This window comes from Sinohyriopsis cumingii, chromosome 2 (assembly GCF_028554795.1).
Source record: "Sinohyriopsis cumingii isolate HCF-2022 chromosome 2, ASM2855479v2, whole genome shotgun sequence".
Classification (NCBI taxonomy): Eukaryota; Metazoa; Mollusca; class Bivalvia; order Unionida; family Unionidae; genus Sinohyriopsis; species Sinohyriopsis cumingii.
The window spans coordinates 28,535,577-28,553,574 of NC_142962.1; the positions used below are offsets into that span (position 1 = coordinate 28,535,577).

Below are 17,998 nucleotides of genomic sequence, written 5' to 3' on the forward strand. Positions count from 1 at the left end.
AGCCCATATTTAACTTGGCAGTAACAGATGATCCTGAATAGCCCATATTTAACTTAACAGTAACTAAGTTAGCAGATTCCTTACATAACACTCACATATAAAATGCTAAAATATTTTTCACAAATACTTTTGTACTTTCATATATGCTTATAAGTTCATCCACTTGTTCAAGTCTAAAATATTTTTTATTTCTCTATGACCTACTTTAACAAAACTCACGTGGAAAAAGGTGTAGATACTAATGTGATAGCTCTTAAAGATTCATTTCCGTATGTATTGATCAAATATGTGCAAATAAAATACGAATATTGTGATTCTGAATTTGTCAAGAAATACCAACTTAATTTTCCTATAAACCTCTAATTAGCAGTGACCAACATAACTGATATACAAAAGATGTGGATCTGGAATGGGATTGTTTTAATGTCAAGTTTGTAACCATAATGACTTCGTGTACAATTCAAATTTCTGGGAGTGTGTGGGAATCAAGGCTTATATTCCAGATTATATGGTATATGACTGTCAGGTCTATAAAAATGTAACATGTTTCTTTATCATTTAACTGAGAAGATAGATAACACCTCAAGTTTTGGCAGGTAAATTATGGCATTTTATCAAACTAAGTGATCTCTATGCATTGCCTTCAGGGATGGATTATAAAGTAAGCTAAATTATCGATACCAGAAAATGCAAAGAATAAAGAGAAACTTTTAAGCAACACAACAAAATATGGGTTTCACAGAAAAGTATCTTGCCTGTGAACCATGAAAACAGTAACTACTGATAGTTCTCTGCTGACACAGGAAGAAAAATAAAGCAAGACAAACACTCTCTGCAAACCAAAGTAACAAACATGCTAGGCAGAGATCATTAGCAAAGTGAATGTAGATTTTTACCCTCTCAACAATTTTGCCTTGATAATGGGTGTGGTCACTGATCTGCAAAACTAAAGATTGCTACAGGCAAAGAATCTACACAAGCTGAAATAAACTGGGGAAGGTCACATTAACATCAACTGTATACATGTATATATAATCAAATGAAATTGGCTTCCTAATTACAAGACTCCAATGTCACAATTGGCTATTTGGATGACTTCTACCAGCTGGTGCAAGTCAAGGCAGGTCTTTGTCTTCAAAGTAAATATTCTGTGTTAAAAATGAAAGCTTTACTGGGAAGAATTTTTGTTAGCAAATTATGTTTCTCTGATAATAGTTTTCTGATTACATTACATCTGGATAACTTTCTTTGCTACACCCGAATCCAGCCACCCTGGAAAGATGGGAGAAAAAAAATCTCTCTCTCTCTCTCTCTCTTTATATATATATATATATATATATATATATATATATATATATATATATATATATATATATATATATATATATAAAAACACCCCTTCAACCTACAGAGAGGCAATTGTTACGTCCAGTTTACATCGGTTTTTGCTGCAGAGTGAAACCTTAAAAGATGATCATATACTGATTAAGGGTGAGAAGGATTTGTAGGAAGGAACCTTGTCATGTCATTAGAACAACTGAACCATCAGAAAAGAAATGCATGTACCTCAAATCTCTGGACATCATATCTAGAGTACCCACTCTGCACAATGAAGTTATCATTATCATTACCTGGAAGCCATGTATGACAGTTGCTACAGTGGGATGGGGGAGGCAGTGGCTTAATCTTAGAAAAGTTTGACCATGTCAAAACACAGGAGAGATTCTGTTGCAAATAATTTGAGTGAACATGTCTGGATATGTCAGAGTTGGACCACAAGCCGGAGATTACAATGCTGAGGCCAAAATCATCTCTTTCATGATGTCTGAACGTCAATAAGATCATGGAACAGCATCCTTTGATTGACAGTATCCTTTGTATTCCTTAGTGTGGAGGATCTTCAACTTTCCTCCAGGACTGAAGCTCCAAACTCACTTTTTAATCAGGAAACACCTGAAGGGAGCAAGGAGTGAAGGAGGAGTTTGTTCAGACAAGGATGGATTGGTGGTGCTTGTCACTACATTTAACAGATTTCATCTTAGTTTTGGCAATTAGAGCTATAGCAGTCTGTGTCCCTCATTTCTTAACTGTTTCCACAATCAAAACTGATGGTGGGAAGGTGGATGTCCACATTACCTCCCAGCTCATTAAAAGATCATGTATAGGCTTGTTTCTGGGGTCATGGAAAAATAAAAAAGAATGTCAAGCATCAAACAGCTATAAAGAGCACAGACCAGATGGAAAGTTCCTGGATGGATGACTGTAAGAAGCTGTCTTTCTTGGTAACAGGTTGGAAAGGAATGTGTCTGACTTGATATTGGGAGTATCCATGAAGGCATTTCCCTAACATGAGCCAGACAGGAATGTGTCTGACTTGATACTTCTAGTATCCATGAAGGCATTTCCCTAAAATGAGGCAAAGATGTGGTCATTGTTCCACCCCTTGCAACGGCAAGTCCCCACAAGCAAACTGTCCAACATTATCCAAGCCATGTTTGATGGATATATTCCACCCACATGCAAAATGCACTGAGAATGGCCTTCATCTGCAAGAGGTGACATGAAGAGCTTTCTCTTGACAAATCGACATGTCACTGACCATGACAGGTCCAGTAGTAAACTGGCATTATAACAGATCTACAACAGCATTGAGCAGATCAAGGAGCTATAATTAACTTGCTTGCCTAAATGATATCTTGTTAGATTTATTTTTCCTATGCATGAGTTATCTTTTCAATGTGTTTTGGAGAAATATGTGTTAGGAAGTTCCATCTAACGATGGATAAAATGTTGAGAAGGGATAATTATGACCTCTCTATACTGAATTGCAAATGTAGGAAGTAAGGTTGTTCATGTCATAAACATTAAAAAAAAATACTTGAAAAATGGTTCTGCAGTGTCATCCAGAATTGCTGCCTTCTCTGTGGAGGACACTGAACTAAGATGTGGCTTGACCTAAGGTCTTACTGAAGGTCCAACTTCAATGCCTGGGTTGATGCCTTCACTGATGAACGAATGATTCTTTTTGGAGAAATATGCCAAGTATTAATTGTTATATGCCTTGACGGGCCATAAAATTGAGAAGAGACAAGGTCAAGCTTCTCTTCATAGGCTATCAAACACACAAAAAAGGATGTGATGAAATTCATGAAATGAACCTAAAACCAAACTTACCAAATGTTTTTGTGGTATGTCATGCAGAAATGTCACCATCACTTGAGCAGACATGCTAAACTCTAAGTGAAGGCCCATGGGCTTCAGCTGGGGCTGTATGAATCAATACACTGAAGTATATGTTGAACATGCCAAGAATGATCAAATACCAGTCACATCTGTATCACAGGTCTCAATTGCCATTGGTTTGTTTTGTTTTTGTTTTTGCAGGGTTTAACACCATTTTTCAGCACAAGATAGGCTATACATGGCGGCCAGTATAACTGGTGGAGGAAGAACCCTGGAAAACCCAGGGAAGAACCACCGACCCACGAGAAGCTACTGGCAAGCTTTCCCACATACCCACGCTAGCCGTGCCTTGGACTCGAACACACGCAGACAGAGGTGAGATGGCAGTGATCCGGAATGGCGAGCGCTTTAGACCACTCGGCCACTCATGGCCCCTCAACTGCCATTGGACTTTGTAACCAGAAATTGTCTGTAGTCGAAGCCTGTTTGTGCAATTTTCTGACTATCTACACTACCCTTTAAAAACAGAAAAAACTGGATTTTCTTGTTTAAAAATATATTCATTTTAGAGACATTTTGAATTTTTTTCATGAAGGCATGAAGAGGAGAGTGGAGGGTTTCAGATAATAAAATCTAGATACCTTGTGACGGTTTGGATCACCCATCATTTTGCAAGAAATGGTCAGTCCAAATCTTGCTAAAAGGGCATAGTCTCATATCTCAGCTGGGTTGCCATATGGCATGGGTGATGGTGTAACACATGGCTGATGGAAGACCATGGGGTAAGAGAAAATCTCTCTCCCCTCTCTGCCTGCCAGCAAAAATATGTGCATATGACCACATATAATTCACATTGCCAGGAGAAAAATTATAAAACCTGCTGTTGTTGAGAATCAACAAATTTTCTGATGACAATGATCCCTTCTCAGCTATGTTCCCTAACAAAGTCATGAAGAGATATCATGTTGCACTGAAAGTTAAAGGGCACCTCTAGTGTCTCTTGTATTCTCAACTCCTCAATTTAACACCTTAACAAAGGTGGAGAACTGAAAGGTAGGAAGTGCATAGAAAAGCAATAATGGTTGCCAGTGGCTTTTTCAGCTAGACGAAGAAAAAAATCATAAGATTTGCAAAGTCATGTAGGCAGAAGTTGACAGAAGGTACAAAACTCAGATGTGGTGCTGAAGGCTTGTCTGTGCACCACATGAATATATAGACAAGGTACATGTGAAGATGTTTCTGGACATGACCTTTTACCAGTGTTATAAGAAAACTGCATGCAACTGATTACCCATAAGCAAGCTCTTGCCTTATCAGGATCATGAATGCTCCAAAAGATACCCAGTAATTTTTTAAATCTTTTACAACTGTAGCAAGATTCTTAGTGATAAACATTGTCCATATCTGTGAAGGCATTGACCTTGTAGGTAGAACTGATTGAAAGTGGAGGTGAAGGAGGGCATTCTGATTGAGACAAAATCCTATAGATCTCCATTCATGCACTGAACCAAATTTTATCTGCTCCATTTTTGGATTGGTATGTTCTGGCTTTTGTTTCATTACTTTTTACAACAGGAAATGTTGATGAAATATCATCGGCATGCCAGTTCAGTGACGCATTTGACCTGGTTGGACTGCCATACAAAGCTCATTCATACAGCTGGACCTGTTAGTTGGCAGTCAGAATGGTGTAACAAAGACAATATATGCTTTGCAGTCCAGTTGGCTGTTGCATTAAGGACTGGCCGGCCATGAAACATTGGTACAATCTGTCCACACCATACTTGTCAAATTATAAATCTTAACATCGGGCTTGTTTTCTTAATATTGTCATGCATGGACGGATTGCAATCCATTATGTCTCATTTGTGGGATTCTTGGATTAACCCCAGCTGGACCACATATGAATGCTATTTCTAGTTGCTGACATATCAAAAGAAAACCTTTTGAGTCATAATTAGAATCTCCTGTACTTTCTACTGTATTCATGGAAAAGTATGTTCTGGCACTGTTTTTGCTTCTGCATGGGAGGAGGAGAGGGCATCTCAACATCTCTGATTAGAATAAACAATGATTCTATTGTATTAAAGGATACAGTATGTTCTGGTACTGTTTCTGTATCTGCATGTGGGATGGGGAAGGCATCTTGACATTCCCCATGAGATCAATGATTTGGACATAAGGAGTATGCTAAAATCTTAATACAAAGTATTTAAGTGTACTCATATTTGCTGCCTTTGAGCTACTTTTTTTTTAAAAATGTTGCAACAAGTGTTTTATCATAACAAAGTGTACCAAAGAGGACTTGCATGCATGAACAGTTCTCATTTCCATCCTCCACAACTATATTGTTCACACTTCCTGCACTTGCTTGCCACCTCTGCACTGAAGATGATACCAAGTGTGTGTGTGTGTGTATATATATATATATATATATATATATGAATGAATTGAAAAATATAAACCTTGTTATTGATATGATTTCAAAGTGTAATAGTTGAGTCATCATGCAAAAATTTCTCCTATGAAATTGAATAATACAGAGGAAATGATAATTCACTGGATTCAGAAAAATGTTGTATGCACCATATAAATCAACATTTTGACTCACTGTACCATCAGAATAAATGAGGATGATTAAATTTACATGATCGAAGTTATACAAGTTAATTGGATTGTCTGGAGGACATCTCACAGCATGGCAGTAAAAGTAAAAACTAGTTTATAATAGTAGCCAGCTAGTGGTTAGAAAGAGGAGTTAACTCGGAAGAGTTGTTTCCCTTTGTCTATATACTATGTAGACAGCTATTTATTTTTTTCTCCCTTCTTTCCAGGATCACTGAATTGGGAGGTAGCAAAGAAAGATATCTTAATGTAGTGTGACAAGGAAATGAATTTAATGGAAAAAACGGTAAGAAAAGATCTTGAACACAATACTGACAAAAAATCAAGTGTCTGATGGCACAAAGACAACATGCCATTGTTGGAGTCATGCATCAATTCAGCAACTGAGAAGAAAATACAGCGATAAATAATAAACAGTGATGTACGTCATCAATTTGTCTACTTCTATAAACAGGACCATTATCAACATAAGGAAATATAATATGTAAAACAGGAGTCCCTCGAAGGGACTGATGTTCTACTGTAAAACAACACTAAAGGATATGCACCATAAAGCATACACTGATACTACCAATGGAAGATAAGTTGATCTAATAATATTCAGGCTAAATAAATATATCTTGAACACTACTCAAACATTTCATGCAACAAAGGGAATCTAGTCTTTGTAGAGATACTATACATACACACACAAAATGGGTTCTCACCAATATACTTTGAAAAGTTTCCTCATGTCAAATTGTTCTATGAATCACTGTTCATAACTGCTTTTGTTTAAAAGATACCAATTTATAACCTGATATAAATTAACAAGTCTTATTTTTTACATACAATTTTAAAAATACACTGAATTTCAGTAAGTTATTAATTAAACAAGTCTTAAAATGTTATTTTATAATTATGATCAACAAGAACAGGAAACAAAATACATTTTTCATTGTAAAAAAGCAAAGATAAAGAATAAATATATTTAATGTTTTTTTCAACTCCATTTTTTGTGTTGTCTCTCAGGCAAATCTGGCAAGTTCTCAAATGTGACATGTTGCAGTCTACAAAATAGATAAATATATGGATGGTCTGAAAACCTCTAATATTTCAAATATAGTAACATGTGGCTATTCAACCATGTATAACCATAAGCCTCCAATGTTTCAAATATAGTCATGTACAGCCATTCAACAAAGTTGGAATATCAACCTCCAATGTTTCAAGTACATTCATGTACAGGCCATTTAATAAAATCAACATCCAAAGTTTCAAAAATTGTTGTGCGTGGGCATTAGACTACGTACAACTATAAACCTCCAATGTTTTGATTATAGTCAGATGTGGCCATTTGACCATGTATGAATATGAATCCTCCAATGCTCTGATTACAGTCATGTGTGGCCATTCGATTATGTATGACTATAAACCGCAAATGTTTCCATTATTGTCAAGTGTTGCTATCTGACCCACCTCCAATGCTTTGATGATAGTCATGCATGGCCATTCGACCATGTATGACTATAAACTTTAATGTGTTAATGCATAAACTTTTCTATATGAAAAATGTAAATGTTGCAAGAGTTTTAAAGTATCTTCCATTACTTTCCATCAAAATGTAACTAGATTACCTTTTTAATTCAGTTTCAATGCTGTAAATTTATGTTCTGCACATCTGTTCTCAGTATATGGGTTGGGGTTATTTCTCATTGGGAAATTCAAAAGTTGGTGACTTAACTCCTCCATCAGTTTCCATTTCTAACACTGTAATAGTAATATTCTTAACAGACAATGTGAAATTATTCCAAGAATTCCTTACATGTGGTGGAACCTGTTTTATTAACAAAGATGGTGGTGAGTAGCACAATTCCTAGCAAACAAAACTAAGTAACTGCCAGAGTTCCATCCCCTTTCTGATATCAATCTGAATGCTAACTCATTCAACAACTTTGTACATCAGTAATAGAGAAGCAATCATTATAATTAGATTTACAGCATGTGTGATAAAAGAACAAATGCACTGGAAATGCTAAAAGTGCAGTTCCCCGCCACCTGTGCTTAAGATAGAAATGTGGCAATTGAAATCCCAGGAAGTCTTGAAACTTGAGGGTTCCTGTTTGTCAGGGTTATTTTTTTAAGCATGGATAGGATGGTGCACAGGGCCTGTTCCCAGAATCCACAATGAGACCTATGGAGGGTAGGGTGTGCAAAAGAGCTTATTCCCAGAATCCACATTGGGACATATGGAGGGTGGGGGGTGCAAAAGAGCCTATTCCCAGAATCCACTTTGGACATATGGAGGGTGGGGGGTGCAAAAGAGCCTATTTCCAGAATCCACACTGAGACCTATGGGGGTGGGGGGGGGTGCAAAAGAGTCTATTCCCAGAATCCACATTGGGACATATAGATAGGCTTCAACAATCCATAGGATGGAACTGCTTTGCAATCTGGCCAGTAATTAAAAAGCAAACAAAAAAATCCAAACAAAGACATTTTTTTCCCTTGTATTCAACAGATGACATGCTACCGAATACTGTAACTTCTGTCAATACATAAATATTTCTTGTTTCTTTTTGGGGTCATTTTTAGTATCTGCAGCCTTAATATCTTCCTAGTTTTTAGATCAGCTCCCAAAATAGTAAACATATGGCATGAACAAGAAGCTGGTCATGGCCTGCATGTTGAGTCTGACCCAGTGTTATGATACTAAGGGCATTCAAAATGTAACACTGGTTGATCTGGGATGTGGATGGATACACAGGCATGCACACAGATGCCAAAGTGGTTATCATCTTGAGCAAAGGCAGGCATAACAAAAAGAAGTTGACATGTAACCAGTAATGACACTCAAGTTGACATGTACCCAGTAATGAAAGTTGACATTTACCCAGTAATGACCCTCAAGCTGACATATACCCAGTAATGACCCCCCTCAAGTTGACATGTACCCAGAAATGACCTTGAGTTGACATGTAACCAGTAATGACTCAAGTTGACATGTACCCAGTAATGAAAGTTGACATTTACCCAGTAATGACCCTCAAGCTGACATGTACCCAGTAATGACCCCCCTCAAGTTGACATGTACCCAGAAATGACCTTGAGTTGATATGTACCCAGTAATGACACGTGAGCCAACTAAAAATGTTAAAAATAGGACAGTTTGTGACATTTACCCCCGACTACACTATTTAATATTGTCCTTAACACTAAATATTTTACACTACCTTATAAATGACATAGCCAATCGTCAGCATGTCCATTCCTTCCTTGCGTTTCTTGCGTCGATCCTTTTGCAGTAGACCAATCAGCATAGTACACTGATCTTCCTTGTCATCATCATCAGGGTCAATAAGAGTCACACGGTACTGAGGATTGGTCCAGAAGCTTTCTGCAAGTAAATTAATTTTGCTTTGTTAATATCAAGATGGTTCTCATGAAAATGTTTGAATTTCCTAATTGCCCCAATATCTGTTCATAGTAGAGTCCAGCCACTGATCCTGCCCATCTGTATGTGTACCTTCATCCATGCATAATGTCACACAGCTCCTACTTCACCTTTTGGTGTGGTTTTTAAATAGTCGGATATGCAACTGGCAGACCAAATTCAAACAGGAGCCATAACTCCATAATGTTTTAACTGGAAACTGTGAAAACTTAATTTGACCCAGGTCTTTTTAATGTAAATTTCATACCAATCTGGTTTCAATCCATGAAGACTGCCCCCCCCCCACCCCATATACTCACTGGAAGTAGAACTTGTGACAGACTTGACATGATGGGACTGGCCATAACAGAAGTAGTGGACATGGACAACACAAAATGACCCCTCCATTGATATGATAGGGCTTTAATAAAACAGCATTCTGTGAGTGAAATAGTCCTCTCTAAGACATGTATCATGTATTCAAGCAGTACTTAATAGCTTGGATAGCAGTAATGTACTTCTACAGATACTGTGTGAGGCAAAATCAAACAGCATATTGTGAGCAATAGCATCATCAGAAAGACAGGTAACACCAATTTAAGCATTACATGAGGCCTGGATAGTGTTGCATTAATGCATTCACTTAGTAATTCTACAGAAGGTAAACAATATCCTGCAGGTTCTTTGTCTATTTTTTCACATACAAGAACATCCCACATCAACATCAATGCCTTTGACCGCATGGTGAGCACGTTGTTGAAACTTCTTGAACATTCACAATAACAACATTATGCTAAAAGGAAGTGGTATTCCTTTTGTTAGGAGAGCCACCCAGTGATACAAATGGCCAATTTAGAAGTTGAGATAGCTGTCCTGTCATGCAAATAGCCAATTTAGAAGTTAGGACTGCTGCCCTGTCATATTAAAAATTAGAACAGCTGCCCAGTGATGCAAATAGCCAATTTAGATGTTAGGACAACTGCCAAGTCATGCAAATAGCAAATTTAGAAGTTAGGATTGATGCCCAGTCATGCAAATAGCCAATTTAGAAGTTAGATGACAGCTGCCAAGTCATGTAAATAGCCACTTTAGAAAATGCAAATAGCCAATTTAGATGCTAGGACAGCTGTCACCACTGATTATACCAACACTATATCAGTGATACATATTTTTCACCAGCCTGTCACAGATGAAATATAATTACCTAGGTAATTTCTGCAGCCTCCAGCATTAACACGTCTGATCCATTCTCCATGTTCATCCTTGGCCTCCCATCTCTTTTTGCCCTTTGCTGCATCCTCTTCATCAATAGAGTCTGGCCCTAGATTACAGATCTCGAGCTTCTGAAAATTTTTCTTCCAGTCTTCAAATGACATCCTGGAGAAAGGGGAAATAAATAACAATGATGTAAACTAAGGCCAGAATAAATAAGCAGCAATATGGTTGCTCAGCATCATTATAGTCCCAGGTTTGAGCCATGTTTCCTGCATGCACATGCAGGCTGAATGGCTGCCTATTCTGCACAATACTGGCAAAACAGTGCTAATTAAAAAATTAAATACTAAAAATTGTAAGTGAAATTTTTTTTGCAAAAAAACATTAAAAGAAAGAAAACCCATTCAAGCAAATGCAAACATGTAGTCCAACAAGATAAAAGATAATAATGTAAAGATGTTTAAATTCTTTAAAAGATATATAAAATAAAAGATAAATACAAAAAAGATCAAGCCTTAAAATATAGTCACATTTTTTTACATATATTCCTTTAAAACGTCTGGGATTTTCTTCATAGTTTTTTAGGCGAGTTAATTTCAAAATCTTCAGTGTCAATATCACTTGACAAGAGTATGTACCACTGTCAGTCAACACTGACAAGGACAATGTATATACTTTGGATAAAGTTAACCATTCAGGATGTATGGATAAATCAGGCATGTGTGTTCTACAGCTCTTTCATAAAATGTGTGATCTCCCCTTGGTGAAGCTTTTCAAAGTTGAGGAATATTTAAAGAACAAGTGATGTAACTTCCAAGTAGTACTGCTTCTGGCATGATAAACTGATTATAACACTGTGATTTATGGATGCGTATTCCTTTGCTATTTCCCATGCTGAAAAATCATTGAGACCGTTGTTTCCCAGTTTTGCCAATTGATCAAGCTTTTACAGCACTTGTGACAAATTAGAGCCACCTTTCCTTTCAACATATGTTCTTAATGTTTGTTTCACAGTACTGAGCCTTCCATTGTGTCCAAATCCAAATAAATCACAGGCTAAATAAACTTGAAAAAATATGTGAGTGTCCTTTCTGGGGATAAATTTTCATCGGAACAGAAAAGGTTTTCATCTACAATGCAACATGTTTCTGAAATATTGCTGCAACAATTGAATGAGTATTACAGGCATCTTTCTCACATCACTAATTTAGAATATCAATTGAATGAAATGTCTTACAGGCATCTTTCTGACATCACTAATTTAGAAAAACAAGGAAGACCAAAATACCAGAGTCTAGAAGTATTTTAAGTTTAATTTTCTCTAATTTTCATCATATATATATATATATTCACACTCGTTCAGTCTTTTCATTATTTTGTATTGCCAAGTGTACAAAAGAGTACAAAGTTAACACAGCACTAAATGTGACCAATAAATAAACCAGCAGATGCTGCATTTAAATGAAATGAAGACTTGTTTAATTTTCAGAAACCCTCTAATCTGGCAGGATTAATGACTTGTCAGATCCTTTCAAAATGTACTGTGCTGTGTACAGCCAAGGGTGAAAATGTAATATAACTTTATTTATCAGCTTAAATGAAACTACAAAATCTTTATTCAAAAGTAAAAACTATGTTCTGGTAATTTCTACCTAACAACTGTATTTTACTTCCTCTAGTTTATTCTAATTTGCATTCATATATTTTGTAATTGTCCTATTTGTCTCTTTTCTTGTACATAATATTGTTAAAGCAATGACAGCTGAAATAATTTTCTGAAAAATCAATCAAACCTTAATACATATCCACAAAATCTCTCCACAATAAACAATGGTTTTTTTTTGTCCTATCTTATTTGTCATTGCCATACAGAATGTGATCTAAGTTTAGTGTATAATTCATCATGATATGACTTTAAACCTAGTGCCTTGTATTTTTTACAGAGACATGGACTATCTGGACACAGGCCTACATGCCACCCATATGAATTAAGGGGCATTCAGCATATTTTCTAAAAGGTCTATATGTGAGTGGCAAAAAAAAACCTCTTCTCCATCACTTGTTCTACATGAGGATGCCACTCTCCAATAATGGGTTTAATGTTCCTAAGCTAGTCCATGGAGTTTGCATTCCACATATACTTTGCACATTACACTGGTCAACAGTGAAATCATTACTGACTTGAAAAGGCCCTAATCTGTAGTATTTTGGTGTGCCGAACACGAATATAACCGTGAAAAATTTGTATTGGCTCTCGTTTTGAAGATATTCATATACCTCATTTTCTATGTTTCACTGTGTAAATTTCTCCAGTAGGACTGCAGCAACATCCGGAATAATGATGTAACATTGCATAATACCATCATGCTCACATCATCCACAGTTGATTGCATCATTTTCTGATGCAATGCAATACTAATGCCATGCGGCCGCTGAAGTAAGTTGACGTCAGCAGTGTACTATACATGTGTAGGCCTATTATACTAATGCCAGGCGGCTGCTGAAGCTGACGTAAGCAGTGTACTATATAAAGCCCAATCAGATAGGTTCAGCATTTAAAATATTTTAGACGTTGTGCGAGACAGTTCAAGCTACTGTTACATAAAACTTATTATTTTATCCATTTACGTACAATAAAGAACAGTAATGCCTCGAAAGTGTGTTAATACCGCGGACAATTTTTGCTATATTTGTGGGGAAGTGACATTTGCCAACCAGAAGAAAAGTATCAATTCTCAAGTGAAGAAGGCATATCATCTTTACTTCGGATGCAAGGTTGGTGACCAAGACAAGCCTTGGGCTCCGCATATATGCTGTGCTACATGTACAACACAGCTTTCACAGTGGTTGAATTGCAAAAGGTCATCAATGCCGTTTGCAGTCCCAATGGTGTGGAGAGAGCCAAGCAACCACCTAAATGACTGTTACTTCTGCTTGGTTCCTCCTCTTTCCGGCGGAATAACGAAGCGAAAGAAGTCGAGAATAGTCTACCCAAACATTCCGTCTGCATTGAGACCAGTTCCACATGGTGAGGGACTTCCTATTCCAGAACCTCCAGCAGAATATTCTCTTGATTCATCTGACGAAGACAAAGGTGAGTCGACCTGTTCTTCTCCTGGTCCATCAGCGTGCAGTGATCCAGATTTTCACTGTGGTGCATCATCAACCCCACACAGAATAACACAGGAAGAACAAAATGACCTGATTCGTGATTTGGACTTATCAAAGAACAAGGCAGAATTGCTAGGATCAAGACTCCAACAATGGAATCTTCTAGAAGAAGATGTCACAATTACTGCATATCGAAAGCGCCACCAGCAATTGGAGCCTTTCTTCAGAAAGGAAAGTAATCTGATATTCTGTTCCGATATTGAGGGCCTCATGAATGCTTTAAAAATCACTCATGACCCACAAGAATGGAGACTATTTGTGGACTCTTCGAAACTGAGTCTCAAGGCTGTGCTTTTGCACAATGGAAACATTCTTCCATCTATTCCAGTAGCGTATGCTGTCCACATGAAAGAGACATACGATAACTTAAGGCAGCTACTGAATTCCATTGAGTATAACAAGTACAGCTGGCACCTCTGTGGTGATTTGAAGGTAGTTGCCCTTTTAATGGGACTGCAGCAAGGATATACAAAATACATGTGTTTCTTATGCGAGTGGGATAGCCGAGCAAGGGAAATGCACTACATGAGGAAGGAATGGACTCACAGGCAGAATGTAGCCATTGGAGAGAAGAATATCCAACACCCAGCTCTGGTTGAGGCTCAGAAAATCTTGCTACCACCCCTTCACATCAAACTAGGTTTGATGAAGAACTTCGTGAAAGCCATTGACCGGACTTTGCCAGCATTCCGATACCTGCATTAAAAATTCCCTCGACTCAGCGAAGCAAAGATTAAAGAGGGAGTTTTTGTGGGTCCTCAGATTCGAGAGCTTTTCAAAGATGACCGGTTCAACAACTTGCTGGAAGGTGACGCGAAACAAGCATGGAATGCTTTTCGCCTAGTTTCTACAAACTTCCTCGGAAATGTTAGGGCAGAAAACTATAAGGAACTAGTAGAAGACATGTTGATGAAGTATAAGAAACTTGGCTGCAATATGTCTCTAAAGATTCACTTCCTTCATTCCCATTTGGATTTCTTTCCTAGCAACTGTGGTATTGTTAGTGATGAACACGGCGAACGTTTTCATCAAGATATCGCAACAATGGAACAAAGATACCAGGGAAAATGGTCCACTACAATGCTGGCTGACTACTGCTGGACACACCTCAGAGATGCTCCCGAACAGCTGTACAAGAGACAGGCGAAGAAATCTAAGATGTAGTCAATGACTTGATTTTTTATAGGTAGGCTATTACAGTTGACCTTTTACTATTGGAATGCATTTCGTTATGTAAACATTAATTTCTTGCAGATTACAAAAAAACTAGAGCCAATTTTGCAATTTGACTGTCATATTCGTGTTCAGCACATAAAAATTGATAAGAATTGACTAATTTTATTTCAGTAACATGACTTTTGTAAAAATTTATTGTCCAGTGTTATCTAGGCCAGTGTGAGGCAATAAGCTAGTCCATGGAGTTTGCATTCCACATATACTTTGCACTTTATCTAGGCCAGCATAAGGCAATAAGCTAGTCCATTGAGTTTGCATTCCACATAAACTTTGCACATTATCTAGGCCAGTGTGAGGCAGTAAGCTAGTATATGGAGTTTGCATTCCACATATACTTTGCACATTATCTAGGCCAGTGTGAGGCAATAAGCTAGTCCATGGAGTTTGCATTCCATATATACTTTGCACATTATCTGGGCCAGCATGAGGCAATAAGCTAGTCCATGAAGTTTGCATTCCACATATACTTTGCACATTATCTAGGCCAGCATGAGGCAATATGGTGCCCTGTGTAAAACAGACATTTGGCACACACACACACATCCATCATTAAAATATTTACTGAAGGAAAGCTCGTAAGAAATTGATGAAAGTTATGACCAAATAAAAAGACTTAAATATGAAGACAAAAAGGTTTTGTTTCATTTTAGTGACCTTATCATACTGCTTGCATAGCTTGCACCAGCCGACATACAGTACACAGAACACACCCATTTATATACAGCAAAGAGCTGATTATCTAAACAATGATTATATGAAATGTTTACTTGTATGGACTGCCACAATGTCCTCCTAAAACAAACATCGCAAACTGATTAAAATTGATTATCTGTGCAACTAATTTTCTAGACAAAATTATTGTCTCCTTAAAGGTTTGAATAATTTCATTTTCTTACTGAAATATTTGAAATCACTATATGGAATCTTCCATTCAGAAATGGATGACTGCTGGGCAGCTTTTGCTGCTTTATCTAACCTTCCATTATCCTTTATATCAATGTCACCAGGCAGCCATCAGTACAGAATGCCTTTAAAAGATTTGGGATATAAATGATTGTCAAATTTAAGTTTTGCATTTTTTTGGGCAGGGTTTTTAGGGTGGAAAGGGAACTGCTTTCTACGAGTTCTCTACTTTTCTTGATCGGTAATTGCTGACCTCGCCAAGAGTAACACCTGCACATGAAGTTGCATGACCCTGCAGCCAACAATGTATGTGAAACACAGAAGGATAGCTAGCTTCAAGGGTTTTAACTAAAATCCATTTGGGACTAATGTATTTGGGATGTTCAAAGACATGGCTATTGTTCTGTCATTTTAGAACTGCTGGATAGGAACATTTCACTAAGCTGAAGCAGATGACCGTAGTTAACTTGAATATACTAACCAGAACTCTCCATCATCATCAAAGGTCAAACCAATATTTCGTTTTTCTTGCTCTGAGATGAATTGCCATTCTTGAGACCTGGAAAAAGAAAAGTTTTAACTGTTACAGATGACAAAATTTGCAATATCATTTTGATGGCGCCTTAAAGGGACTGATTTTCTATTGGCCAGAAAGAATTTTCTGGAATCTGGGACTGGTCCACTTCTTCTATCATTTTATTCCTTTTAACTGCTGAGTATAGAAACCATCTGATATTATTTAAAAATTCCACCATGTCGAACTTGGAATAAGATATTTTATTGCATGTGTGAGTTAACATCTTCACAAGATACCTATAAGTGAAGAACACATTCCTTTGCTATGGCCTATCAGTGTTAATCTGATCTCTTTTACAGACAAAAGTCCATGAAGGACTGATGCTTAGATCTTAGAAAGGAGTCCTTGAAGGACTGATGATCTACTGATTGATGAGAATTTTCAGGGATTCAAGGTAAATATTTTCTTTTTTAGATTTTCTTTTTCAGCCAATGTTTCAGCATTGCAATTAGTCCTCTTAGTGGCAAGGAATGGATCAACAGTATGTATATATTTAAAGTTAATAGATGTATTTTATCAAACTAAGAATCTATTAGTATGATGTTTGGGTGGAAAGTAAAACGTATCTGCATGGCACCACATGATCTATCAACCACTGCCACTTTAAAATCATATGTGTTTGTATATAAATTATGCAGACCATTTAATCTGGGATGCTCTGATAAAATATTGGAGGGAATTAAAAAGCAACAACAATGGTGGCCATAATGCATGTCCGAGTGACACAATTTTCATTTAGACCTTTAGGTGCATGTATGTGTGAACTTTCATCCAATACTCTTCCAAGTATTTTTGTAGAAGCAACAACAACAAATTTGTGCTCATGTACAAAAGATGGACAACATGCTCTATGACAAGCTGTGCTGTCATAACATCATGGCATTACACAAGGTTAAGCATGACAATTTACTAAACAAAATTTTAAGATTGAACTAATTTCATGCAAATTTATGACATTGTTGAACAATATAAATGTCTTGCTCACTAAAACCAAATAAAGATCCTAAACACCAGGCAACAAGTGTTAGAAACTTGTATCAACTGTGTACTTGGATAAGATCTGCCAAGTAATTTCTGTAAATCACAAAATGTTTGTGAAAATACAATTTTAGTAAAGGTTGAATTGAAACTTTATGCTGGCCATAATTTCCTGATGAAAAAGTATGAGTTAAATATGGATGCTACAAGACCATAACTACACTAAACATCTAAAAAATGTGTTCCTCAAACATAGATCTTTTATTCTCACAAGTTACTGAGAAATCTACCTGTTTTGCTAACCTTACTTTACTTATCTCAGTCCAGTTATTTCAGACCTGTCATCTCAGTCATGGTGTCTCAGGCCTGTCATCTCAGTCATGGTGTCTCAGATCTGTCATCTCAATCATGATGTCTCAGACCTGTCATCTCAATCATGTTTCAGACCTGTCAACTCAATCATGATGTCTCAGACCTGTCATCTCAACCATGATGTCTCAGACCTGTCATGTCAGTCATGGTGTCTCAGATCTGTCATCTCAATCATTATGTCTCAGACCTGTCATCTCAGTCATGGTGTCTCAGGCCTGTCATCACAGTCATGGTGTCTCAGGCCTGTTATCTCAGTCATAGTGTCTCAGACCTGTCATTTCAGTCATGGTGTCTCAGATCTGTCATCTCAGTCATGGTGTCTCAGA

General features: G+C 37.1%; 1 protein-coding gene across 9 annotated transcripts in view; it reads right to left on the bottom strand.

Moving 5' to 3' along the window:
• The window catches only part of LOC149804532 (calpain-9-like), a 170,947-nt gene that overhangs the window by 81,963 nt on the left and 70,986 nt on the right, over positions 1-17,998 (bottom strand). For 7 of the 9 annotated variants that reach the window (XM_089941272.1, XM_089941262.1, XM_089941253.1 and 4 more), the window contains 4 exons: positions 16,227-16,304; positions 10,425-10,597; positions 9,021-9,184; positions 897-938 (listed from right to left, as the gene is read on the bottom strand). In XM_089941272.1, the coding sequence (XP_089797398.1) occupies positions 897-938; positions 9,021-9,184; positions 10,425-10,597; positions 16,227-16,304 (457 nt within the window). The remainder of the gene's footprint in view (positions 1-896; positions 939-9,020; positions 9,185-10,424; positions 10,598-16,226; positions 16,305-17,998) is intronic. The other 2 variants (XM_089941279.1, XM_089941238.1) reach the window with 1 other exon arrangement.